Here is a 27,041-nt window from a genome sequence, read left to right as displayed (position 1 = left end):
CTGCAAACGTGGGTTTGGTTTTTCACATCAACATAAGTTACATTCAGAAGGCTCTCCTCTGGTGCTTTAGGCTCAGACAGGGCTCTGATCCTCCCATGGTCCAAGCACGTCTTTTACATTCGAACCCTGTTCACATTGCGTTTTTGTCAGGACAGGCAGCATTATATAGTGTTTATATGTCAAGTATTCTCTACTATAGCAGCCAAAGACACTGTCACATGACTCAGAGTTCACAGGAAGGTGGATGCAGCTCTGGACAGTAGAAGAATATAGCTTTACATCTCTATAAACTACACAGTGTTCCTAGTGCGTGTGAATATAGGTGCAGCACGTTCAAACACAAGTAAACACATGTACACACAGAAGTACAGCAGCAGCAGCAGCGCCCTCTGTGGGCTGTAGACGGGATCGCACCATCGGCCCAAAGGAGAAAATAGACGGACTCCTTTATCTAGGCTCAGAGAAGAGAGTATAGGTCCACCATGTCACCATGTAAGTAAGACTTAAGCATAATAGCAGAAATCGTCTATCTACAATAAATAAATCATATCTAATTCACTTTAATATAAGGGCTTCTCATCATTTCCATAGTCTGTCCTTACTCGCACACCACTTCTCATTTTCTACAATATTTTCTTTGTCCTGTATCTAGTATTTAAAATATGCTTTTGAATGTCTTTCTCAAATATGACTAGGGCTGCCACTAACCATTATTTTAGAAGTCAACAAGTCAGCGATGATTTTTTCCAATTAATTAACTATAGTAATCAAAAAGTTCATATTTTACAATGAAATTTTTCAGATATATTTTTAGATTTTTTTAACCCAATAAAAGTTGAAATTTGATTGCTGAAAGCTTCTGTAGAGAGAATTTTTGCAAGTGTATTATTAGTGAAAATGTGACATGATTTATTCTCTTTTGACATTTACCCACTAAACATTAGACGTCTTAGACGGGCAAATTACATTCACTATTTGGAAGTCTAACTCTGAGCCCACTTGGACATCAGTATGTAGTTATACATTTGAACCCTCGACTAGGTGACTTTTTTGGACGTCATCAGGATGTCTAACACAGGAGTAGGAAAATGACATTATTATTAATGAATATAATACCTTTTTTTTCTTTTTAATTTAATTTTTTTTGTTACAAATATCTACATTGTTGTTATCAATATTATTCATTAATATTCATTTTTTATTATTTGTGATTAAACATTTATTACAAATTATTTATTTGAGTACATGATATTTTGTTATCTGTTTAATTAACTAATTTAGGTATTTACGTATGTTATTTATTTGGAAATGCATTTTCTGGGAAATTACAGCCTACTCATTCAAAAATTATTATAGTTCTACGGGCCTTTGAGTCAAAATATGTTAAATAAAAATGGTCTAAAAGAGCAGCACTGGTGAGTGGGAGTGTAGCTCAGTTGGTAGAGTGTTTGTTCACTGATCTGAAGGTTGGTAGTTCAAATCCTACTCTTGATATAAAACATCATTGGTTGAGCGGTCAGATCCACTGAACCACAGACTGACACATGAAGATTCACACAGACAGTGGCACACTCTTTTCTGTAGGAAAAACAAACGTCAACACTGGACGCCCAGAAGACATTGGAAAAAAGACGTCATCTGGCATCACAGTCTGCACCTTCAGTGGACCGAGACTGGACATACAAAAATTATCCTAAAAAGTGTTTTACAGATGTGTTTTCTGATTATCAAATGAATTCATAGTTGTAACCGTAAATACAACTATTCATATTAAAGTCAAACTAAATGAATACTGCTCTTGGTAATGCTGGTTCTGATCACAGCAGATGAGTGTGTGGTCACCTCTATTTTCAGACACCTCTTTTCTAATGGCCCTTGTCACTGCAATGTTTTCAGCAGTGGGCAGATCCTGTTTTCATGCACTTTCTATTGGGTAAACTATTTTATTGCACTATTTATTTGATTCCCAGCTACAAAAATTTGCTTAATGTCTCTCCCACTCATCATCCCATAACATAACACTAGCCCTGAAAGAAACAGCAGAGATTCTTAAAAAATAAAATACAAGAACATTCAACTGGACTGCATACTCAGTTCTAATCAATTGTTTTGTACTGTTTGACTTTGTTTTCTGTGACAAAACATGGTGACATGGTAGAGATAGTATTTTCATATTACTTTAAATAGTGACAAAGTGGCAATTACAAATTAAAAGGGCTGTACCCGCTGGCTCTGAAATGTGTGAAAAGTGCTTCTAAACTAATTGTGGTAAATTATTAAATGCTGGGAATGTTTAAGGAATCGTTTCGGACCGCTGCAAACTTTTAAAAAACTCAGTTTTTTACATTTTTGAGACGGTAAACATCAGGTACAGCTCCTTTAAAGGTGCACTGTGTAATTTTTCAGGTGGAGGGTCCATCAAATGTTTTTCTTCCTGGAGATGCTATTGCTTTCAGAGTATGGCATTAAATCCTTCTATCATCATGGAGACCAAACCAGACCAAGTTACAGGTCAGAGCTGTGGAAAGGCAAACTCAGTCAGTCAGAATGCCTGTGTTTTCTAGGTATTTTTGAGTTAGAAAACAATCAGTAATTGTTAAAATGTCATACTGTGGAACATTCTAGGCAGAAAAACAAGCAGGTGACGGACCTCCAACAAAAAGTTACACAATGCACCTTTAACTAAATAACTTTTGGGGCTAACACAAAATCAGAGATGGTCCTCCTCAATCCTTTCCCTTTACACACATACCACTCAGATATACTCAGACTATTCACGCACCAGCTCAAATATTTTGGCCGAACTCTTTCTTAAACCTTGGTTGAATTACGCTACACACTTCTGTACTGGAGGATGATTTGCTACAAGTGAAGTTGCGTGGGGTATCTTTTTGTTAGGCCTGGGGTATGAGAGGTCGTTTGGGGGGCAGATAGGGTCCACACACAGTCCCTCGAGGAGTCCAGGTGGGTGAGGTGAGACTCTGCAGACAGAACCAGGGCTCAGATGTAAATGGGCTGCTCCTGAGCTGTGAGGAGGCGGTACATGGCTGCAGGCATGGTCTTCATGTGGATCTAAGGAAGAAAAAATACATTAAGAACAGAATACACTAGGCTGGTAAAAAATAAATCAATCAATCAATAATACCCAGATTCTTATCCGTACTAAAACTAATATATAAACTCGATACCAATTTGAAGTATTGATACAGATGAAATGAAATAAATAGGACCTTTCATTTATTCTTCCTCCTTCCTTCTATATTTTTGTCATTGTGTTGATCTATATTAGAAGCATAAGATAAGAACACAAAATAAGATTTAAGATTACTGTTACTATTCTGTTTTGAAAATCTAAATCTGTATCAAATAGCAAGCCTTTTCCTTAATACACTACTATATGCACTATACAATACTGGTCAAAAGTTTTAGAACACCCTAATTTTTCCAGTTATTTATTGCAATTCAAGTCGTGCAAGTCCAGTGAAGAGCTTGAAATGGTACAAAGGTAAGTACTGAACAGCCAGAGGTTAAAAAAAAAAAAAGATAAAAGATAACAAAACACAAGTCCAAGCTCTGCCAAAACTACCTCAGGAAAAAAGAACAAGATGGTAAAATTGAAAAACATGGAGTGTCCAGCACAGTCTCCAGACTTAAACCCCATCAAGCTTGTTTGGGATGAACTGGACAGAAGAGTGAAAGCCAAGCAATCTACAAGTGCCACACATTTATGGGAACTTCTGCAGCAGAGTTTGGAAGAACTTTCTGAAGAATATTAGATTTTTTTTTTGTCAAAGGGGCTGCTGGCACAGATGGGCACTCTTGCTTCCATCAATCTTGCCCAGGGAAGAAGTATTTACTGGCCATCACCAAGAGTGGAGTGAATGAATGATGCAATGGTAATTATTATGTGTCCAAAAAGCACTTTATACTGAATGCGCGTTTATTAATATTATCAAATAGTTTATTAATTTGAACCAGACATGAAGCTGTTAAATAATGAGATTTATGCTTTACGACAGCTCAGGACTCACCTCCCCAACAGCGTTTGAAAGGATGTGGACTATTTTCTCATGCGTAGTAGCCACCACGCTCTGACTGTTGATCTCAATGATACGATGACCGACTCGCACCCCTCCCCGCTCAGCGATGCCCCCTCGCATAAGGCTGCATATCTGTGGGCACACTCATTGTGGTTAGTTCACTGTGTGGTGGTTTTAAAATGTAATGATACTTAATGATAATATAAGCAACTTTTAGAGATGTACCACCAGGAAAGCACACATTTATGAATTGTTATTGAAAAGTGATTGTTGATAATATATTGTAAACATGTGTGTGTTTGTAAAGTGTATGTGCTTTGTTCATTTAACTTCTCTAATTCTTATAAAGAGACACACAAGTGAAAACAAACAAAAGAATATCATGTGAAATATTGTAAATTAAGGGTAGGATTAAAATAAACTGTGCTTCTTGCTGCTCCTTTTTTCTCTTTTTTCATTAAATGTACATGTTTTGAAGTATAACCATCTTCAATCTGTATTAAACAGTACTGGCCTACTGAATGTGATGTGATGTCTTGTGAAAGCCAAAACTAGAGGCGCAGGGACTCACGATGCCATTTTGGACACTGAAGCCCAGCTGGTAGCGCAGGTCGGGGCGTCGGATCAGGACAGTGGTGACAGGAGGACAGCGCACTATGTTCAGCTTCACCCGAGACTGGTTCTTCAGACCCTGTGGAGAAAAGACATCTATGGTTCTTACACGTGGCTGGAAAGTACAGCAGATAAAACAGAACTTCACTGTGCTCATGCAATAAAAATCAAGATGGATAAGAATAGGAATATTAACAATGTCTTAAAGGGACAGTTTGGAATTTTTAACATAGGACCTCATTTTCTAGTGAGCCAGAGTGTTGGAGACGTGTGGAGACACTTTTTTAAATATTCCATCTAGTTCTTGTATTTGCAGAGGTCACTGGTGCTAGGCTAGCGCATATCAATGGCCATAGTTATCCTGCCACTAAAAACAGTCTTACCCACTCAACAAAGCACCTGAGTCAAAACAATTCTAATGCCAGACTGTCAATGTGAATGTCTGTGTCGATAGTATAATTTTATACATAAAACCAACCTTGCATGTGAAGGATTTATGTCCAAGCAGAAGAAGCGAGTTGTACTTCCTGATAGAAAGCTTGGCAGTGGCGGACTGATATATAAGAAAATAGTCCCTCGAAATGTGAAGATTCATACAATGCAAGGTTAGTTTTATTTCAAGCATTATTCTATTAACACAGACATTTACATTTACAGTCTGGCATAATAATGGATTTGCTTCGGATTTCTAGTTGTATTGACTCTTATATATAATATATATTTTTATGAACCCTCCCTGGACAAGTAAAGGATTACACAGACAACTTGGTAAGTCTCACAATATATTGAATTGAAAGTCTCTCCACTTAAATGAATAGTTACACTGCAGCAATGGCTAAAAAAACAGAGAGAACTACATAAACCCATGATCCTTTGCTCCATTTCAGTGCAAATTACATGAAGAAATAACTGTTATAAGCACTTTTAAGTCTTGTCAAGGCATTTTATAAAGAAAAAGTAGCATATTTACAGTTTTGTTAGTTTCCATAAAATATCACAATAAAAATTGTACTGTGAGATACATATTGTGAAAATATCCTACTGAGATATTTGGATACATCCCTAACTGTAAAGTAAATGAAATCCTGTGTTTTGAGCGTTTTTGAGTGCACCTTGATGATGCTCTGGCAGGTGGACAGGGGCAACCCCACCAGACTGGTCCCATTGATGGACATGATCTGGTCTCCGATGTTGAGGCGCCCGGACCTCTCGGCTGGTCCCGCGTGCATCATGTTCGCCACGATGACGGTGGGCAGGATGGACCCCCACCCGCTCTCCACGATCACCACCCCCAGGATTTCTCCTTTGGCCTTCTCCACTATCACCTGGAACACAGAAACAAGAATTCCCATCATCACATATATATATGATTAATAAATATATGATACATGATACATTTTGTCATAATTTGCAACCGTTCAGGTAGAGTGTCCGCCACCTAATTAAGTATTATGAGAGAAAAGATACTTACATCCTTACAGTTCTCAGACTTGGAGAAGTGGACCAGATCATCGTTGTACATGTCTTGGGTGTTGAGCAGATCGCTGTATTCTTTCTGGCTCAGATCTTCAGGATTGATGCCATTGGCTCTTAGGAACTCCTGATAGGCCACACTGAAGGCCTGGCCAATGGACTGAGCAATGAGCTGGGCCTGCACAGAGGGGAATAATTAGCTCATAAAACAGTTGATTTACAGAACAGACCCCCCCAATCTTACCCCAAGAAGAACTCTGGACCTCCAACTTTAATTCAGTGTATCAATTGTGTTTTTATATCTATAAGATACTGTCTTTGTTTATACGCACACCGAAATCTTCTTATAATCTGATTTTGAATCTTTCAATGAAACACAAACCAACAAAATCTGAATAATCAGAGGGACTGTGATCAGAAAGAAATTAGATGATTTTACTATTTAAACAGTGACGGAGTTAGCAATTTGGGGGCAAACTTCAGTTTTTTCTTAATATATTTATTGTCAGTTTTTCCAGATTTAGAGTGCACATGTAACTGCAGTCAGTGATGTAATGTGATACAATTTAAGGGATGAGAGGCAAATTAAATATAGAATAATCAAATAATTGCCCTGAAAACAATACAAACATAAAATATCTGTCTATAAAGTCTGAATTCGACTCCAAAGCACATACTTTTACTGACAGTGGATTAACTGTGGATCTCTCCCTGGAACAGTCTTCCTGAACATGTGAGACAGGCCTCTTCTGTGATGCTGTTTAAATCCAGGCTCAAAACATTTCTGTTTAACTGTGCATATAACTGAAAGGTTTTCATTCTGCACTCTTCTCTCCAATTTATGTTTTTTTTATTAATTTTCATGATTATTTATTTTTTATTTGTTTTTATTATGATTTTAATGTATTTCTTATTCTGTAAAGCACTTTGAATTACTTTGTGTACGAATTGTGCTATACAAATAAACTTGCCTTGCCTCAATAGAAATGAGCAAACTGATTTTAGACTATAAGAAATTTGTAAAATTAGTAAATGTTATTAATTACACACTGCTACACACACTTGAAAACAGAAACATTACAAGATATAACAGGACATTTTGCAACAATATTCTCAAGTTCTAATTTGTAACAACTACCTGAGTGATCTAATGCCATTCTGTGCCAGTCTGACCCACATGTTTGGAGTAATATGGGAAATTGGAGCAGGTTACCACAAGTAACCAACCCAGAAACAGAGATGCTGCAAACTCCACTGAGAACAGCTCTAACCAGTCACCAGGTATCACACAGGAGGTTGTCTTTACTCAATACTAGATTACTAGACTTAGCAGATACACCATCATTTCAAAATTTCAAATGTAAAAAATAAGAAAAGAATAAATATAATAAAAATAAGAAACTAGCAGCATACTATTTAAAAAAGCGCATTGTGGTTGCCTGAAAATGCCATCATAATCGCTTAATAACAATTCCTGTATATGTAATATACAAAGAACTAGACGGATGGCACTGTCAGGCAAGCATTGCATTCCCTGGAACCTTATCCAAAACTTTAACAAACACATTTTACCACATCAAATATCATCTGATCCTTATTTTTAGGACAATGAAAATTAAATTTAAAACATAAAAGGGCCCATATTACGCTATTTTCTGATCTATGTTACAAATAGGAAACTGTCTTCACTAGAATCATTTGGATGATTTCAGTCCTGGAATTGCTTCTCGCTACTGAACTAAAGGTAAAAGGCAACTGTGAACTTGAAAAATCACGAGGTGGGACAGAGCATAATGAGCTTTGGAGATGTAGACTAATAATAGTTACTCAAACATGTGAATGAAACAAAACACAACTTCATGTCTGCTTTTGATGAGGTAATACAAGAGTCAATGTTGCGTTATAGGACCTTTTTATTTTGTCACAATAACCCACCCGTATCCAAGAGGCCGCAAGTTAAGAGACAACAGGAGAAGCCTATGGTCCAGTAAGATCCTACCCCACACATACCACAAGAGGATCTTCGCTACAGCAGTCCAAACAAACAACTTTTTTTATGTGAATGTTTTACTCACATCTTCTGATTCAAACACATGGCAGATCATCTTGTACTGGCGTTTGCTGTCCTCCTCTGCGTTCTCCTCTGACTCTGACTGAGGCATCCTTCTGCGCGCCATCAGGACCACGATGTTCCCGATATCAGCGATGTACGAGATGGTCCGCAGGGGGTGGTCCATCATAGTATCCTGGAGAGACAATAATTATGAACTAAATTTGATCAGATGACATAGGAATTTATTTTATGAATATCCAAAAAGTCCAGATTCATTCATTTTTATACTAATAAAATAAGGTCTTTACAGGTACATTGTGTAACTTTTCTGGTGGAGGGTCCATCTAATGCTTTGCTCCATGGAGATGTTATTGCTGAAAATGCTTCATAGTAAGGCATTAAACATTTATATCTTCAGGTTACACGTCAGATCTGTGGAAATGCAACCCCGCTCACAGTCTGAATGCTTGTTTTTTTTTTTTTTTACTATAAAACCACCTTAACTGAATAAATGTAAAGTTGAGCTGCTTAATGTCATACTGTGGAACATTTCGGGCAGAGCAATAACATTTCCATAGACACAAGCAGGTAATGAGCCAACATCCAAAAAGTTACACAGTGCACCTTTAAAAAACTTTAAGATGGACTGATTTATTTAACAGCATTGTAAAGTCAATTCAGATTATGTTATTTTATTTTTTAATATTTTAATTAATTATTTAAAATCTATAGATCATTGTATATAGATTTTATTTTTTTATTTTTTTTTATATCGATCACATTACCAATAAAAATCCAGTTTTACCTGTGAGTCTGCATTGAGCACTTTGATTCTCTGAGTGGAGATGAACAGGTCCACCTCTGTCATGTGAGCCTCATCTTCAGTAGCCTGTACAAACACAGTCACATGTATTCATGAAGTAATTTGACATACATAATAATCCAGATAATATTTCTATTAAAGCAAATCTATTCTACAAAATCAACTTTTTAGAGCTTTTAAAACCATTATACATTTATTTCTTTTTACCATTTATTCACTTGAAGTTGTATTTGGAGTAGGAGTATAGGAGTATAGGAGTTGCAATTAACGATTATAAAAGTTGATGACAGTTTTAAAATGTTATGGATAAGAATTATAATTATAATATCATGAGTAGCTTTGTTATAAGTGAAAACAACATGGAGAAGTTGCTTTTTCTGCACATCCTGGTGATAAAATGGAAATTATCTTTGTTGGTGATTATCACGATTATATAAAATGTTTCACAAATGATTATTGTTTACTATTTTGTTATTATTGTTTACTATTTTACTATTTACTATACTATTTGATATTATTGTCCTATCCTTAATTTGGAGTGATTTGTGCAGGTTTGAGCAATCTGTAATCACTTATTTTGCCATATTGCCAGTCAATCCCCCGTTTTCAGCACGACCAGTGTAGGCCCACTGCTCAGTACTTAGTCCATTCTCCAACTATATTTTTTTGTCAATATTTTGATTTCAACTGTTATATAACACAAGATATAGGTTTTCTTTAAAGTGAGACACAATAAACATAGATTGGAGGTTGATAATGAGATAACACAGTAACAGGCAATGTGGTTATAATTATCTAGTTATAATCACATTTTAAAACAAATTAATGAAAAGCAAAATTTATTTCCAAAATGTTCACATATTTTAGTTATTTTTAGAGTAAAAAGCAGTGTACCTTCTTCTTGTTCTGGGCCTGTTTCTGGGCTGCCTGTGGATTAAGAACAGACAGGTTAGAATGAGAGGCACAGAGATATGCATACACTAAAAATGTCAAGAAGCAGTTATTGACAAATTAACTAAAAGTATAAACATCTCAATGTCAATAAATAAAAATAAAGAGAAAAAAAAAATAAAAATGCAAAAGAACAGAAACAATTATCAACAATTATTAACAGTTATAGATAGAAAATCATCACTGAATGTCCAATACTGAGATCATGAAGGATCATTTCAAAGCTACATTTTCAAATCTGCAGTGTGTAATTTTTCTGGTGGAGGATACTCAACTTGCTTGTCTCCATGGAGATGTTCAGTATGGCATTAAACCTGTCTATCTCCATGGAGACAAGCAGGTGGTGCAGCTAGGCTAAGTAGAGAGGTGACCCTGCTTTCAGCGTTAATGCATGTTTTACAAGGAATATTTGAGCAATAAAAACAAAATAAATGCTAGATAAATACATTTAATGCCACACTACGGAGTCCTAATTTAGACTTGGTTTAATCCTGTTCTCGTCCTGGTTTAGTTATGGTGAAGTCCAGGTTTAGTTCGCAGTTGAGTCCCTGTTTTGCTGTGGTGATAGTACAAGTGTGAATGCACAAAACTGGGACTAATCCAGGACTATATCAGGACTAAACGAGGACTACATCAGGACCAAACAAGGACTAGATCAGGACCAAACCAGGACTACATCAGGACCAAACAAGGACTAGATCAGAACCAAACAAGGATTAGATCAGGACCAAACCAGGTCTACCATCAGGACTAAACTGGGCTCATTCTAGGAACTAACAGGGACAAGGGTGAACGCTCCCTATATCTCCAAGGTGGCATAAAACCAATAGAAAATTATGCAGTGGAACTTTAAAATTGCTAGGGCTATAGAGGTGTCAAGACAAAACCAAAAAGGCCGTACCTTGATACGACTCACAGCCTCCTGCGCCTGCATCATGCGCACATTCTTGGAAGGGGTTTTGTCTGACAGCAGCTGAGTGGAGCCCAGGTAGTTTGCAGCAAAAATGATGCCATCAATGAGGTCCTCTGGGTCACAGGGGCCTGGGACTGCAAAGGACACATGTTTAACACTTAGAAATAGATCAATAAAACATCCTCAAGAAGATTAAACTGCACAGTATTTGTTTTTGTAATAAATAACTGAAAATCTACCAACATCACTTTCCATTTACTACACCTTAATTACCCTTAATCAAGCATAAACACACTTAGTAACTATTTAGTTAAAGGTTGTATAGAGGATTTTCCAAGGAACGAGAAATCCAGCGACTGTTTGTCCTTTTTCAAATGTTGCGCATGCGTGAAACCACCCCTTCTCCCCTACAGCTCCCTACGTAGAAACGCCTCCTCCCGCCTCCTCTTTACGCCAGAAACAGGTTTGTTTACAGCCGGTGCGCTGTGACTTGTAAACAACTAACTACAGTGTTGGTTAGGCAAGGTGGAGAAGTGAGGAGCGGGGGGAGCGGGTGCACGGACATTTCATTCGCGGACGAGAAGTAAGGAGCAGGGAGAAGAGCGGAGCAGGGAGAGGAGAGAGAAGAGGGGAGCGGTGCGCGGAGATTCCGTGCCCGGAGAAGTGAGGAGCAGGGGGAAGAGCGGATCGGGCAGCGGTGAGAGGAGCAGGAAAGGGGTGCAGAGAAGGATGCGCGGAGATTCCGTGCGAATGAACTAGCTACAACACGCAGCAGCAAGTGGACTCTTTCTTTGCCTTGAAAATTACGTTTTCAGACATAGGATATCGCTTTCATGTCCTGAAAAACGTTTGTCTAGCTCTTGGAAATAAAGTACGTTTTCATAATAAGCAGAAGTGACCTGTCCAGGAGTAATTTGGCGACCAATGCGTCAGTCTTTAGACCCTGCGTCTGCTTCAGTCGCGCCATCGCTGGAATGAATCTTCAAGAATCACCTTAGTTTGGCTTCACTGCTTTTCCCCTTGTCGTCTTCTTTCATCAATCTCAAAACGGACTTTCTTTTGCGGCGAACTGCTCCTGGATTCTTGTCTGCCATTGCAACAAACTTTGTGCGAACTGCGAGGAAGATATAGGTCAAAAAAAGCCGCTAAGAACTGTTGCGTTGGTGGAGTAAACAGCGTCTGTGCGGCTTGCGTCTGTGGACTGCGTGACAGGCGTACGTAAACCACGTACCGGCGGTGCGCAGGCAAGTCAGTTACGCTAGAAACGTAGGGAGATTGATTGACAGCCTGTCAGCTAACAGATAACGAGGCAATGTCGTTATCTATTGGCAAATGTTTAGCCCCACCACGTCCAGAGTTGATGAATTTTTATTCTCTTTTTTTTGGTCATCATAATTACAAGGCTACTGCATCTCTATAATGCTATCATTGACAATTTGAAACAAAAAAAAATCCTCCATACAACCTTTAAAACTGATATTTACTTAAAAATATTAAAAGTCTTAAAAATGTGAAAAACAGAACTAGCTCCTTTTAAACAGTTTGCAGACGTCCAGAATGATTCCTTTTGCATTCTGACCATGCTTATTATTCATGCCGATCAGTTTATAAGTGCTTTTCAAAGTTTCACAGACAAGAGCAGAGTTTTGCTGTAAGAGCAATGATAAAAACAACTAGCATGTTAACTGCACACTTCCTGATTCTGATCTGTCTTTCACATTATTTTTCATGAGTACACATAATCATGCCTTAATAAAGCATGAACAAAGAGTTAGTATTAAATGTTACCTTCTTTTATAACTTCATTGTGTATTATTAGTATTTTTGACTAACTACTGATGAGGTGATTAATGTTTGTGTGAGCTCATTGTTGTTGATGTAACCGTAGACTGGAGACTGGTCACGTGACACTGGGATACAAACAGCTGAATTAAATATGAGTGAACTCACCCTCTACATACGTGGGGAAGGACACCCTGCTCCTGCCGGCCTGAGGACCACAATCAGGACATGTTAGTGGGCGCACACACAGCAGTTTGAGTACAGTAAATACAAAGGTAAAGAGTTCGTATCTCTCACCTCTCTGGGTGAGGGCGTCTGCAGGCTTTCATCAGGCAGGAGCTGGCTGCTGGAGCCCTCTGCTCCAGAAGGAGAGGGGGATCCTGAGCGAGGAGACTGAACAAAACAATAAGCAAGAAAGTGTGTTGAACCTTTATCTTGAATTAAAAGAATTTTAAAAGTCTTTAAAAAATACATGGTAAGAATGTGGTTCACTTAGTTAATGGGCACCAGGTTCTGTCATTACGGTGTGAATACAGTGTGTGGGAGTGACTGGTGGTGGCTAAAGAGGCCGTTGTCACAGATTGCCTTGCTTCAGTCAGTTTGCCCCAGGGCAACTGTGGTCACAATAATAGCACTACATGTGTAAGGTATTATTATTATGATTATTATTAATAATAATAACACATTTTTAAACATGTGCTCTCATTTATTTTCATGTTAGCAAAAGGCATTTGTTTTGCTTCAGTAGAGCTGTATTTCATATACAGTAACCCCAGTCGATTTGAATCAGAAATACAAAAAAAAAACAAGAAATATCAACCACAAATTGGATAAAAGCAAAGCACAAACAGATCTTATAATATTCTAAGAGACCAGATATTATTATTACATAATCTAAAAGCAGGACAGCGCTCCTCTGCACAGGTCAGACGCACAGACTGTATACAGACTGTGGGTATAACATACATCTGCGTTAGCACAGACTAGCTCCAAACCTTATCCTCCACATCTTGGTCAGGGGGCAGGTGGCTCTGCTTTGCCTCTTCCTCCTCCAGCTTCTCCACCTGGTACATCCAAAAGTTTTCCATGGTCTCTCTGTTCTAGCCCCTCACACAGCCCTGTTCACTCTGCTCTGAGCTGTTCTCAGTGAGCAGCTCAGGTGACAGGTGTCGAGCACCTGTCCTGTCACCGAGCTTCATACAGGGAGACGAGACAAACTAGAGTGGACATAGCAACCGCTGCCATGGCAAATGCAACAGCCATCTTTAAACAGTAGGGTAAGGCTACTTCAAATAGTAATCAAGTACAATTTTGTCCTGTTTTTTGTATATTTGAACTGTTCATTTGCCTCAATTATTATCATTGAAATTTATTGATTAAGATATTTAGTCAATTTAGTTAAGCAAGTCTCGGTTTATTTTTATATAAGCCATATGGAAATGATCCATTTATCAATTTTATTTGTCTGGCTACTATAATATTTTTATGCAATACTGGTTCACATTAGACCAAGCTAGATGTAGGATGGAGCACATAAAAGTAAAATAAAATGAGCTAAATTAATTGATAAATAAGAATATATTTCTATTTAATTACTGGCAAGTTTGAGTCGAACCTACAGTCAAAACATGGCCGCCAACGTGAGTTCCAGTTGCAGCAGGTCACTAAGGAAATGTCCTCTTCAGTTTTTTTCTGTCTGGCTACAACTGTGTGACCAAACTACTGTAATCCACCTCAGGCAACAGCTCATACTATTGTAATAGGACTTTTAAACTGACAAATAATAAATAAAGTATATTTTTAGAGTAAATAAAATCGATTTTACATGAAAATTTTTAAGTTTATACATTTCCTATGTCATTTTGATGTTAGCGCTGATTTATTTATGCCACATGATCTCTTCTCTTAAGGTGATCTTAAATTATCTAGATAACACTTTTTCCATTACAAAATTAGTTGGCATTATTTTTTAAAGGGATTTGTTAAGATCAATAACTTGTAACAGCCTTCCTTCTGTGTGTCAATAAAGCCATCAGAATTCATCCGTAGCTCTTTCCTGCAAAGGTCACATGACGTGAAAATAGGCTGCAGACACTGGAGCTTCCCTGAATTATTGAACGCTTTAAGACTTGCCTTTCTCTGCCTCACAGCCCCATGAATAAAAGATCACTGAGCAGAGGCGCCGTGCTGTCACTCATTTTACTATTTTCATCTTTTTATGCTCACTTGTTTGTCTGGTTTTAATAAATGCTTCCCTTGGTGTTGGGGAAACGCACAAAAAATACCATGTGCTTTTACTTTTCCTTTACAAATGGCAATAGATTCTGTTAAAATCATTACATCACTACTGAGCTTTTTTTTAATTGTAAAGCCTCTATAAATTATGAAATATCAATGATAAAAACATTTATATTACATTACATAAACTTAAAAAAAGAACTTATTTAGACTGAATTCAATTATTTGTGTTTCTTGCACCTCTCCATCAGATTACATTTTCTTCCTTGCCTTTGAAAATCTGTTTTTGTGCATTATTTAATGTTTGGTCCCTTTATGATTACATTAACTTAAAATATAAATAGTAGTATATATATATATATATATATATATATATATATATATATATATATATATATATAGTATTTTTTTAACCACCATTACCACTACTTCAGTAATATTACTTTAAAGTAACTGTACTCTTACTGCAGTAACCTCTGTGCAAAAAGGGCATGGAAAGACCTAATGTAAAATAGTGTGCACTAAAAAAAATAAAATCAAATACATTTCAATACCACATAATTTTCTATATATAATTTAGTTTAAGAAACCCCAGGTGACATGAAAAACAACAAGCACCTTTATAGATGGCAGATAGGATAGGGTACTCACATCGCCCTCTAGTGGTTGCTGCAGCTCACAGTCTGCAGTGGGACTCAGGTCTTGCCTCATGACCCAAACTGGCTCTTTGGGCTCATCTGGAGTGTACGGAGACCTCACTGTGCGTGTCTTCACCTCTTCTATAGCTTCCCTTATGTCCTTTATAGCCAGAGATATTGCATCTTTCTTCTCTTGTAAACTCCGCATCACTGGGGTTACTTTGTGCACTTCTGCTGGGACTGAACTCTGGTCTGGGGGTATTTCTGAGCTTACGACATTCTCCTCATTGCTGGGCAGTTCTTTGGCACAATTTAAGCTTTGCGAGCTAAGACTGATTCGAAGTTCCACTGTTATGCTATCTCCGTCCTCCTCCAGGTCGCCGCTGTCTGCTCGGGGGTAAGGGGCAAATTCCGCCTCCTTCTCTGGACTGTCCGATTCTCCATCAGAGCGTTCGTCATAGTGGTGAAGCCGGGACCCCACGGCATGCTGGTAGTCCCCACTGTCTGACTGGGCCTCCAGTGTGAAGTTGGCTCGTCTCTGGGGCAGGTGATTGGAAAAGCCTGCTGCCTCACAGATCTCCTCGTACACGTGTTCTGAAGGGGAGTAGATTTCATAGGGCTCACAATAGGTCTCATCTCTGAGCTCCTCAGAGTCAGAGCAGCCCAGCACCTGGAATACAGCAAATAACAGAGTGAAACTGTTTATTCACCAACGAACGATTATTTCTATTGGAAGTCTCAAATAAACAATGAATGCATATTAATACAATTGTACCTTAAATACCTTCTAACCAAATAACAGGTTGAATAAGGGTGCCTAAAGGCTTCTAAATAGAGAACATTTACCAATAAAATGTATTATTGATGAAAATTAGAAATAGCATTAATAATACTATTGCATTTTGACATTTGATTCTATAATGCCACGTCTTTGTTATATAAATTTTAGAGTCCTCTAATCATGATTAGTCAGTTAATTGTTGCAGTCTTACTCCAAACCCAGTGAAAAAGTATAGAAGTGCGTTCAACGTTTGTTCTGGTCTGATCCTGGTTTGAGTCCTACTTTAAATTTAGTCCTGGTTTGGTCCAGCTCCGGTCCAGCTATAATTCCAGATTTATTCCCAGTTAAATTGTAATTTTGATGTGGACATGAGCTTAATGAACCTTAACTCACAGTAAGATTGTTAATTAATCTTCATTTAATAATTGCAATTTAATAATTTAACAGTTGTGGCAGACACAAGTGGTATTTAGGCCTCATTCACAAAATGCAATTTTATTGTGAAAGGCTGGGGGAGGAAACAGTTACTGTTGAGTGGATGTTATGGCCCAAATGCTAAATGTTCAAGCCATTAAAAGCAAATCAGTATGTCTCTCATCTCTTTGTGCTAACTTTGAGAGTAACTCTTGTGAGGTAAAGTTGTACCTTGGAGTACTCAGCAGAGGGGTCTTGGGGCAGGGCAGAGGCAGAGGCTCTGGGGATCTCATCTTCAGGCTCTGTGCTCTGTACCAGGCTGTCGTCTCCCTCAGCTCGGTCTGTGTGTGTGTGGAAGCCGCTCTCAGTGCTTGCAGATCGAGCTAGAGCAGAGTCATCTCGCTCCCTCTCGTCCTCCTGATTCCTCTGCTCCTGCTGGGCCTCTCTCTGCTGCCTTCTCTGTTGTCTGTGCTGCTGTGCTCTCAGCCGGGCCTCTGTGTCGCCCTGACGACGGTAGCGGGTGGTCCCCACTCGGGCCGGGGGTCTGGGCTCCGCCTCCATTTCGTATGGAGCCTCTGTGCGTCTGTGGGTGTGGGTCCTTTGGGTATCAGGAGGAGTGGGTGCCTCCTTCTCCTCCATGATGCTGTCAGTGTCCTGGGCAGTGACTGGGTCCTAAGGCACCTCCAGGAGTGCATCTGAAAGAAGAGCATGTCCTTCATTAACACAGATCTTTACAAATGTGTTCACAATAGAACAAATGAAAGGCTAAGTAATGCACAAACTGAACCTTAAAGCTTAATAATAGGTTAAATGCAACACTTTAGGTTACAAATGTTACCAGCCAAAAAACTGTTCCTTTTTTTTTTCTTCAATAATGGAGGGTTCTTGATTCACCAAAGATTTCAGTTCTTACAGACATGAGCACAGAGCAATCAACTATAGTCTAATCTAGACCCGAGGCTCTAGGTTTTCCACTTGCTGTGACTGACCCAGTATTAAGGCAATTTTATTATGTTATAGGCTATTCATTAGCTGCATCCAAGTTATTTTTCTTATCTCTTTTGTAAACACTACTCACTAAAAAAATTAAATGTGCTTCTTTCAGGTCTGTGTTAGTCCTCTGCAAATACTTAACATTTGTATAGGCTGAAAACAGTATATTCTACAATACACGCAGGCCTACTACAAGATGCTAATTACGCCTATACAGACCTATATAATCGCATAATAGCACGTTAATATGCGATAGGCCGCCTACATGGGCCTACATTTGATTGTTTTCAGCTCTCTGGCTGAACACACGGCCTCAGTGTTCGGTGCATCTTTGCGTTTATAAACAGTGAGTCTGGAGCCCGAGCTGCATCCACATTCATGCGTGCGCGGAGGCACATCCCCCGCGTCTGCACCACAAAGGGCCTCCTCCGTCTCCAGGAGCAGACAGTCTCCGCAACATCACCGCGCTCCTCACATCATCACACCGAGAACAGCGCGCTGCGACAGGGCATCACGCTACAGCCCTGCCCGCTCTCCCCCTTTCCCCCCGGCACACATTTTGCCTCTCACCGCGTTTTCTCCTACAGATACTCACCAGCTCCGGGCTCTGGCCGCTGCGGGATGTGCTGCGCTCCGTCTCCTCTCGCAGTCTTCCATCTTTCTTCAGCTGTTGCGAGCATGCGCGCGCGTGCCAGCTCCTCTTCGTCACATCTACACAGACTGTTCCCTCGACCACAAACACTAGTCCAGACTGTAGTCTACACTCTACACTGTGTACGGGAAACACTTGTTACGATTAGGATTACTCAAATATCCTAACACTGAGAAGTTAGCCCTGGGAATGGCCCTGTTCAAACAAACACTTCAAGACTGCAGAAGCATGTGAAAGGGACTTGAGGAGGGACCAACCAAATATAGGGTCACAATCACGTCCTGCTTTGCGCAGGACTGCGGCATTTTTGTCCCAAATTATAACTGTCACCAACACAGATGCTGGTGAAAAGTCTCCCAGCACAAAAGCTTCACAGTAGTGCCATGCTTTGACAGAGAAAGTCATGTCTGATTGGATATTCTACGCTAAGGCCCGCCCTTTCCCAAGACCATGGAGACCATGGGACCATGGGAGTATAACACGGCGGCCCTTTGTGTAGATTCTATCAGGAAATAGTTTACTTAACTTAAACAAACTACATTCTTTTGAAAATGTTGTGATCTTGTCATCATTGCATTACAGATGTGTTGGATAAAACTTACATAAACGCCAAAAGACACAAATCCCACTGATTACAGCCTCGAACAAATGATAAGGAAAGGACAGAGACGGGCTTATCCTAATTAGCTTTATTATGACAGATTCAGTGAGATGAGGCTAGGACTACAGTCACTGAAGACAATTTGAGAATATAAAGGAAAAATGTACAAGCTACATTTGAGTCAAAAATCACTTGTTGAATCTCAGTAACACTTCTGCATAGTTATTTGTGTTGTAGATCTGCAGTAAAATGGAACTATCCTTGCATACACTTCTGATAGTCTAAGTCCACACTGGTTTCATAAGCATTTTACATGGCTCAAAAATACTTGCTTTATCAATAATAGTCATGTACACAGTGGTTTTCCTTCCCTGTCAGTGGATGTTATGGAAGCACAATACACAAAGGTGAATGAGCAATGTTAAAGGTCCTATATTATGCAAAATGGACTCTGGGGAGCTTAAAATCATGTTAGAATGTCATTACCTCATCAAAAACAAACCTGGAGTTGTGTTTTGTTTCATTCACGCTTGTTGGAGTTATTATGCATTATTAGGCTGCCTAGATCTCAAAGCTCAAAATTCTCTGTTCCACACTGGGATGTCACGAAGCGGTAGTTTTCAAGTTAACGTCAACCTTTTACCTTAAATTCAAGGGAGAAGGGCAATTTTAGAGCTGGAATCGTTCAGATTATTCTAGTGAAGGTGTATAGAGTTTTCTGTTGGAGAGAAGAACTCAGCTTAAATATGCACGCTTTGTGTCCTAACTATGTGAATGAAACAAAACAACTTCAGGTTTTTTGAAGAGGAAACAAAACTATAACATAGATTAGAAAATTGTGTAAAATTGTGTATGGACCCTTTAAAGTAATTTCCAAACATTTGATCAGGGAAAGGAATACAGGACAAGTCTAGGCCTGTCACAGTAATTATTACTGTAGCTTGTAACTGGACTTTCTGTTCAGTAAATGATGTACAATATTTTTGGGTTCTATGTTATTATTTATCATGTGTATCTTTAATTAGCACCAGTTTATTTGGAAAATACTAAGTGACATAAAGACAGGCCCAGGCATGTCCTTGTGGTCGCAGAATGCCAGTGTAGTGTGAACGCGCTCTTTGGTTGGTTGGACACAGGAAGTTGAGTCCACTGTGCTTGTTGTAGAAGACTAAAGTGAAATCGTACTGATGAAGTAATCACCCTCTAAGTCGGGTAGGTGAGATCATGAGAAGAAATGAACTGCACTGCACCCAAATACTAGCGTCAGAATTAGTCGGGCTGTTCTTAAAAATGTGATCAGAAAAGTCAACTAACTCTCTAAACTAATTCTCCAATATCTAGTTTAACACAAACGATTTTGATTGCAATACAATCAAAATCGCAATTTGAGTGGACGCAATAAGCAAATTTCTAAGGCTGGAATTTTTACCAGTATCATAATTTTCACAAGAATATAGTTTCTTACTCTGCATAAAAATTGCTAAAACAAACATATTCTGAAACATGATTTGTGTATTTGTTTGTCAGTTCATATTTCAGTCTTTTGTTAATTCTTCTGGACATGTTTAAAAATTTGAACTTTGACTAGAATCCTACTTTCTATCCCTGTGTTAAGAAACAATGCAGGAAAGGAACAGGTGAAATCTACTATCATCACTGTGACCTAGTTTTTCAGAGCCTGAATGTAGTGTCATTGACATTGGAACAGGAGCCTCTATCCAGTATAATGTAATGTGTATGCTCCATTCAAATCCCCAGAGAACACTTGACCTTGCTTTGGTCTGGTTCCCTACTGTTTCATAGGTAGTTTTCAAGAACAATATATTAGCTTTCTGTAAATTATTTCAACCCAAGAGGTTAATAACTACCTAAAAATTAGGATAATAAATGATCAAATGTATAATAGACTTTAAAGTACCTTTTCTACACCCAAGACAAACAACATTTGAATAACACAAACCCAGTGGACGAAGGTTTTAACTAAGAAACTCTTCATAGTCCACACTGCCACCCAAACAATCCCACGCATATGAAAATCAAATCCAACAAAGAAACATGAACTGTCCAGCACCTGCTTTTGAAGTACGCTTTCAAAGGCAGACGGAGTGAGGTTTGAAGAATTTGTAGAAGACTAATGTGCACAAATAATGTTAATAGTTTATGAAGACAGAGATCCCATGACTGTCAAACTAATGCGGCTGTTAAACCAGTCTGACCTTTAGTCCAGCTCACTGTAGGGTCACTCGTACTTAAACACCGGGGGCGTGGTCCTGGTGGGAGTGGCGTACGACTACACTTCTGGTGAATAGGATCTTGATTCTGATACAGGTCTAAAGGTCTCTGCAAGAGAGTCAGAGCTGCAGCTGGAGCACTGTGTGTAGCCACCTCCTATAGGCCAGAGCCAGGCGTCTCTGATCTGGGCAGGAGCAGCTGTCGAGGAGCGAGCTCACAAAGCTCTGCTCTGACGGCACTGAAGGCAGCCCCAGGACCGCCCTCTTCAGACGCTTTCGGTCCTGTGCTAAAGGCAGAGGCAGTCCCTCCTCCAAGGCCTCCCCTGATGCCCTGTGTCCCTGCACGCACTCGTCACACTGCGCCCCATTAGGCTCGGACATCACAGAGGAGCTCTGGCTGAGCTGCTGCTCTCTCCACCAGCTCTGCCAAACATAGAAGACATGTCGCCTGGAGAAAACAACAATACAAAACAACAGTAAGTCTAAATGAGAAATATGACATATATTCATTATGTGAGTGAGTCACCTGTGGCACCAGAGGGCTTCATGTCCAGGAAAAGTCTGGATGAGGTCAGAGATCAGCTCCATCTCCTCCTGGAGCAGTTGCAGCAGCGCAGTGAGGTCCTCAGTCTCCAGCCCATGCCCTGCCGGACCCCCATTGACCTTAGTGCTGCCCTGAGGTGGAGACAACTCTGTGAGCAGCTGCTGTATCAGGAACTGTCTGTAGTGAAAGCCGCTGTGGTCGGACACGTGCATGGACACCCAAGGGCGTGTGGAGGCCAGCTCATCATGGAGAAACTACAGAGGGACAAATGCATGAGCACCATGTTTGGGAGGATTTAGGGTGTGAATAAAACTTAGTCTGACCTTGATGTTGCCTTTGGCCATGTGCTGCAGGACCCAGATGCGGTGTGACCAGGCGTTGTAGTTGCTGGGATACCTGTTGGCGGCATCTGTGCACACTCTCATCTCCTGTTGAACTGTCTCAGCCGCCTGCTCACTCAGCTGCTGGATTCTCTCAGCATCAGCCTCTGGCGCCCCCTGCTGCTTCTGTCGACTCAGCATGAGTTGCTGAAGGACCCAGCGCCTGTCAACATGCACGTTAGCCTCAATTTATTCTGCTATTACACTTGTGAACCTTCAGCTAATCCAATAAACCTGTATTCTATATTTTGCTCTACCCATAATTCAACATTATTAAATTAACAATTTAACAAGTGTAATAACATGTAAATAAGGCCCTCTTAACCTACAGTCTACATTTTTCTGCATATTTTTGGCCTTTTCAGCAGATGATACAACTATTCCCTAACTGAGGTATACTGGTTTGTTGTGTACAACCCTAATCTGACTCAATTTACTCCGGTGGAAACAACGACAAGACAATAGCCCTGAGTACACTCGAATAAGAAGTCTGCCGTGAGAGCCAGCTGACCTGTGAATCCAGGTTTCAGGGCTCTTGGGGAACTTTGTGAGGGCCAGCTTCCCCAGGTAGAGGTCCTTCTGTGGACACAGCACTCCACACTGCAGCAGCTCCTTCCTGCAACACCAGGGTACAGTTCAGTGAAGTCAGTCTGTAAATTGAACTTGGAGGCACTGTTCTGTCCGAGGCTCTCATACTAAAGTTACACTTTAATCTAACCTTTGTTTTAACAAACTCTGACAATAAAAAAACAAAGATCATATCTGATCTTACCTGACATTCCAGGCAGTGGTGAAGTCTGGGTTCAGCAGCAGGAGAGTGGATGTGATATTTACTAAAGCTGAACACATGAGAAATAGATGAAAGATTAAACTGTTCTACATGAGATTCTATTTCAGGGCACCACATTGCAAGTGTAAGATATTATTATTATTATTATTATTGTTATTATTATTATTAATATTATTAATAATAATAATAATACTAGTAATAACAGAAATAATAGTAATTAAAAGTTAAAAGTGCTTAATAACAGTTTTTCTTCATCTTGTTTGCCCTGAAATGAAGTAAAGGATCACTGTATAAGTTTTTCATTCAGTTTTTTTTTTTAGCTATAGCTGCACTACAACTATCAATTTAAGAAAAGAGACCTGTAAATCGACACATTGTTACAGCACATGATATTACTGTGAAACATTTCATGATACCTCAATATCTCGATGTTTATATTTATTTATTAAATATGGGACAGTGCACATTAATCAACATGTGTTAGTACAGCATTACACAGTAATTATGCCAGAGTTACCTATGCAGCCTAATTTTCATCTGTAGTCCTCCGATATTTCTGTTATTGTTACATCCCTATTATTTCTGCTCACTCTCTCTCGGTTTGTCTGAGTCAGTAAACATGCGTCTAGTCATTTACAGTGACATATAATGAGCTGATCCTACCTTCTCTGTCCAACCACTGCTTGCGCTGGCGGTAGAGTAGCAGTTTGTTGTGGACGTATGGCAGCAGGAACTTAACGCACCAGCTCTCCACACCGAGCTTATTCCCCACCAGCACAATGGGACTGCGATTGTAACGTGCTTCTGGACATGTTATCACTCCAATTTCATCACTGTAAGAAAGGACAGATTGTTAAGCACAAGTCACATGTTGTGGTGGATTCTGGTGGAATTTAAAGCCTCACTGTGTAACTTTTGTACTAAAAAAAATGAACTAAAATAAAAGCATGAAATTTTGGATTTTTTTATTTGCTGCACTGAAAATGTAAAAATAAACATGCATCCTTCTCATTACTGTGAGCAGACTTGCATCTTCACAAAACTGACACCTATTTGGCCTAGAGGAGGGGCCTTCATCTGCTTGTTTCCATGGAAATATTGCACCTTTTGGCTTTAATATATCACATTAAGCTATGGCACAAACCCCATCTACCTCCATCAAGAATGTTGTGAAGTTTAATTACCACAGAATCGTGCAGGTCGCTCCCAAAAGGTTATACGGTGTTCTTAAACAAAATCTGTCCCTTTTCAACCTTTTGGTGCTTACTGATAAAATATACGTCCCTAAAGTCAAACATTAGCATATCTGTAAGACTTTCACAGTTTCAACAACACACCTTTCTGATATCGTTCGTGTTTGTGGAGCGCTGTGGACTACAACTACTGTCGACATTAGTGATTAGCTCCAGCCAACTTCCTTTGAGTTACAGTTATTTTACGTGATAGTCTCCCAGGAAAAGTAACAACTATATTCTTTACTAAATCAGAATTATGAGCGTGTAAAAATGACTCATGCAGAGGACCGTGATCACAGAGCAGGCACAGCGGTCTGTCCCGGGTCCCTCTCGTACACTGCCCCGGTTCGGACCAAAGCACGAATAAAGCGCACAGAGAGGAGACGCAAAGCTCAGAGCGGCGCTAAGATCATCCGCAAACTCTACTCACATGTTGGGGTTCTTCTGGAAAGCGTTTGTTATATCTTTGACAACTCTCTGGACCAAAACGTCCACCTCCTCCTCACACTCCGCCATCTTTGACAGCTCCTATGATGCTTCTTCTTCCGGGGCAGGCAACAGCGCTACGGGAAGCGAGAGAGGCCGCAATAAAGCAGAACAAAACAAACATGTGGTATTCAATGCAAAATATCAAACTGGAAGAAAATTAGTAGTATTAAGAACAGAGTGGGAGTCAAACCTCTTGAACCCAAACTGACATGACATGATAGTGTATTTTAGCTCATGTGTTTGCTGACCGCCTGAATAGAAGATAATATTGTTAAGGGCAGAAACATCCACAGACATACCAGACTGATACTTGATATGTTGGATTATAAGGAGTATATTGACAGTGACAGTTTGGGGTTATTTTTAGATTTTTATGAGGCGCTTGATACACTAGAACACTCCTTTCTGGTTGAAGCCTTGACAGTGTTTGGTTTTGGAGATTTTTTCTGTAATACAACCAAAATGTTCTATAATGATATTTATAGTTCTGTGTCCTTAAAACATATACTGGTCTTACTTCCATATTCAAGGTACAGTGTGGTATTCTTCAAGGATGCCCTATTTTACCTAAATTGTGTACTTTAGTAACCCAAGCTTTACATGGAATATGCATTTTTAACACACAATATAAAATAAATCAATTTGCTGATGCCAGAGTATTATTCTTTCCAAACAGTTTCATGGTTGAGAAAGCACTTGATTCCGTTTCATTATTCTCAAAGGCATCAGGGTAAAATGAAATATTAACAAATGTGAAATTCTCCCGATTCATTTGTGTCAGCATAAACATATCTAATCAATTAGGGTTGAAAATGAAGTTAAATATGTAGGAATATTGGGAATAAAGATGCAAGAAGATGTTAACATTTCAAAAAAATTCTTAGTCAATGGTTAACAAGGGATGTGACTATTTTTAGGAGAAACCATTTGACTAAAGCAGAAGGTGTTTTCAAATGTGTATATCCTTATAGGTATCACCACAAAACATCAAGAAAGCCAATTCAGTTATTTTAAAATTTTTGTGGAAAAACAAAATTCATTATGTTGAAGGTCCCAACTAGATAAAGGGTGGAATTAGATTTTGAGGTAATTATAACAGAGGTAATAGTATCGTTCCTCTGCCACTTTAAATGCGCATGCTTTTTTCTCTGTGATTTTTTTCCTTGTTTGGTGTGGGCCAATTGCCGTATAATTGGCAGCTGGAAAGGGGCGGTGCTTATTACTTAATAAACTTAACTTATTATTAAAAACCCTGTAACCCTTCTCCCTCACTCTCTCTCACACTGTTGTCTCTTTGTTCAGATGAGGTCCTCAAGCAGTCTTAAAACTGGTCAGCAGCTCTGAGGGTGAAACTGGGGCACGCTGGGGACAAGGCGCTTCACCAGCCGTGCCAGCCATCAGAGTCACGCTAACCTGACTAAATGCCCAAACCTCTGGACTATCTCTCTAATCTTTTTAACCTTGTGACAAACTCCTTAACGGACTTCCCCCACCCTTGTGATATGTTGATTCCCCATTTAAATTAAACGGCTGTGGTTTATTGTGGATAAAACCCTTAAAGCTGAACTCGGCTGTCTATAGTTCTCTGATGATCCATAATACATATCCACAATCCGGCTGTGCAGGGCGGTCAAGCCCTTAGGGGGCATTATATAATGATTGGTAAATTTATAATCAAATGGTTAAAAACTCTTATCACTGTATCAATTCTCTGTGGTACCACATTCCAAAGTCCATCTTTAGACAACTGGAAGGAATCTAATTTCTATTTTGTTGTGATTATGAGATCAACAAAATTCTGGTCATAATATTTCTCCCCATGGGTCAGCTTTATGAAATAACAGTAATAACAGAATAACAGCCATACTCAGTGGAAAAAACAATGTTGAAATTGGCCTGGTTTGACAAAAGCATTCTATTTATTTGGATGGATTGTGATGGTAATATTCTAAACTTCTTATAATTTGTTGAAAAATATCATCTTTGCTGTAAGTACAGTTTTTTGTTTTTTTTTTTTTTCATAAAGTTTGCAAAGCACTTTCTCCAGCATTAACTCATAAAAATTAAAAGTACACTTCAGTATTCCAATGTTAGGATATCCTTACCCATTCTGAAGGTGAATTATTGTAATTTATTAGATTCTAAATGTAATAATAAATGTATTAATGAGGGTATGAGACAAAAATGTGCAATATCTTCTAAGGACATACCCAGCTCTAATAATCAGTCTACAAAAATGAAAGCATACTCTACATTTGTCAAGTTAGCACTTTTTCCTAAAGTGAAGGAGACTCATTTTGAAATGATAAACAATATCTTCCCTGTGGGCCTTCTTCTTAAAAGAAGATTTAAATTTGAGGTTGAATTTTGTATTTTTTGTAATTCTGAAAAAGATTTTTTTTATAAAT

The 27,041-nt window shown here is 39.0% G+C and overlaps 2 protein-coding genes across 2 annotated transcripts; both read right to left on the bottom strand.

The window, feature by feature from the left end:
* apba1a (amyloid beta (A4) precursor protein-binding, family A, member 1a) lies at positions 1–18,415 on the bottom strand. The gene is made up of 14 exons (XM_020932340.2): positions 18,307–18,415; positions 16,950–17,413; positions 15,537–16,193; positions 12,945–13,040; positions 12,816–12,855; positions 10,854–10,999; positions 9,896–9,928; positions 8,984–9,067; positions 8,201–8,371; positions 6,124–6,303; positions 5,765–5,977; positions 4,612–4,731; positions 4,032–4,172; positions 1–3,072 (listed from the first exon to the last, which is right to left on the bottom strand). The coding sequence occupies exons 2-14, from the start codon at positions 17,355–17,357 to the stop codon at positions 3,001–3,003; spliced, it is 2,361 nt and encodes a 786-aa protein (XP_020787999.1). The 5' UTR covers positions 17,358–17,413; positions 18,307–18,415; the 3' UTR covers positions 1–3,000.
* A 622-nt stretch (positions 18,416–19,037) lies between these two features.
* On the bottom strand, positions 19,038–24,692 carry ptar1 (protein prenyltransferase alpha subunit repeat containing 1). Its single transcript, XM_055162055.1, has 7 exons — positions 24,575–24,692; positions 23,573–23,742; positions 22,892–22,958; positions 22,631–22,735; positions 22,063–22,282; positions 21,722–21,993; positions 19,038–21,643 (listed from the first exon to the last, which is right to left on the bottom strand). The coding sequence occupies exons 1-7, from the start codon at positions 24,658–24,660 to the stop codon at positions 21,316–21,318; spliced, it is 1,248 nt and encodes a 415-aa protein (XP_055018030.1). The 5' UTR covers positions 24,661–24,692; the 3' UTR covers positions 19,038–21,315.
* Between the last annotated feature and the right edge of the window lie 2,349 nt (positions 24,693–27,041).

Source organism: Boleophthalmus pectinirostris, unplaced genomic scaffold, assembly GCF_026225935.1.
Source record: "Boleophthalmus pectinirostris isolate CB_2022bp ecotype Guang Dong unplaced genomic scaffold, ASM2622593v1 HiC_scaffold_4, whole genome shotgun sequence".
Taxonomy (NCBI): Eukaryota; Metazoa; Chordata; class Actinopteri; order Gobiiformes; family Gobiidae; genus Boleophthalmus; species Boleophthalmus pectinirostris.
This window is presented reverse-complemented; position numbering and strand designations above follow the sequence as displayed.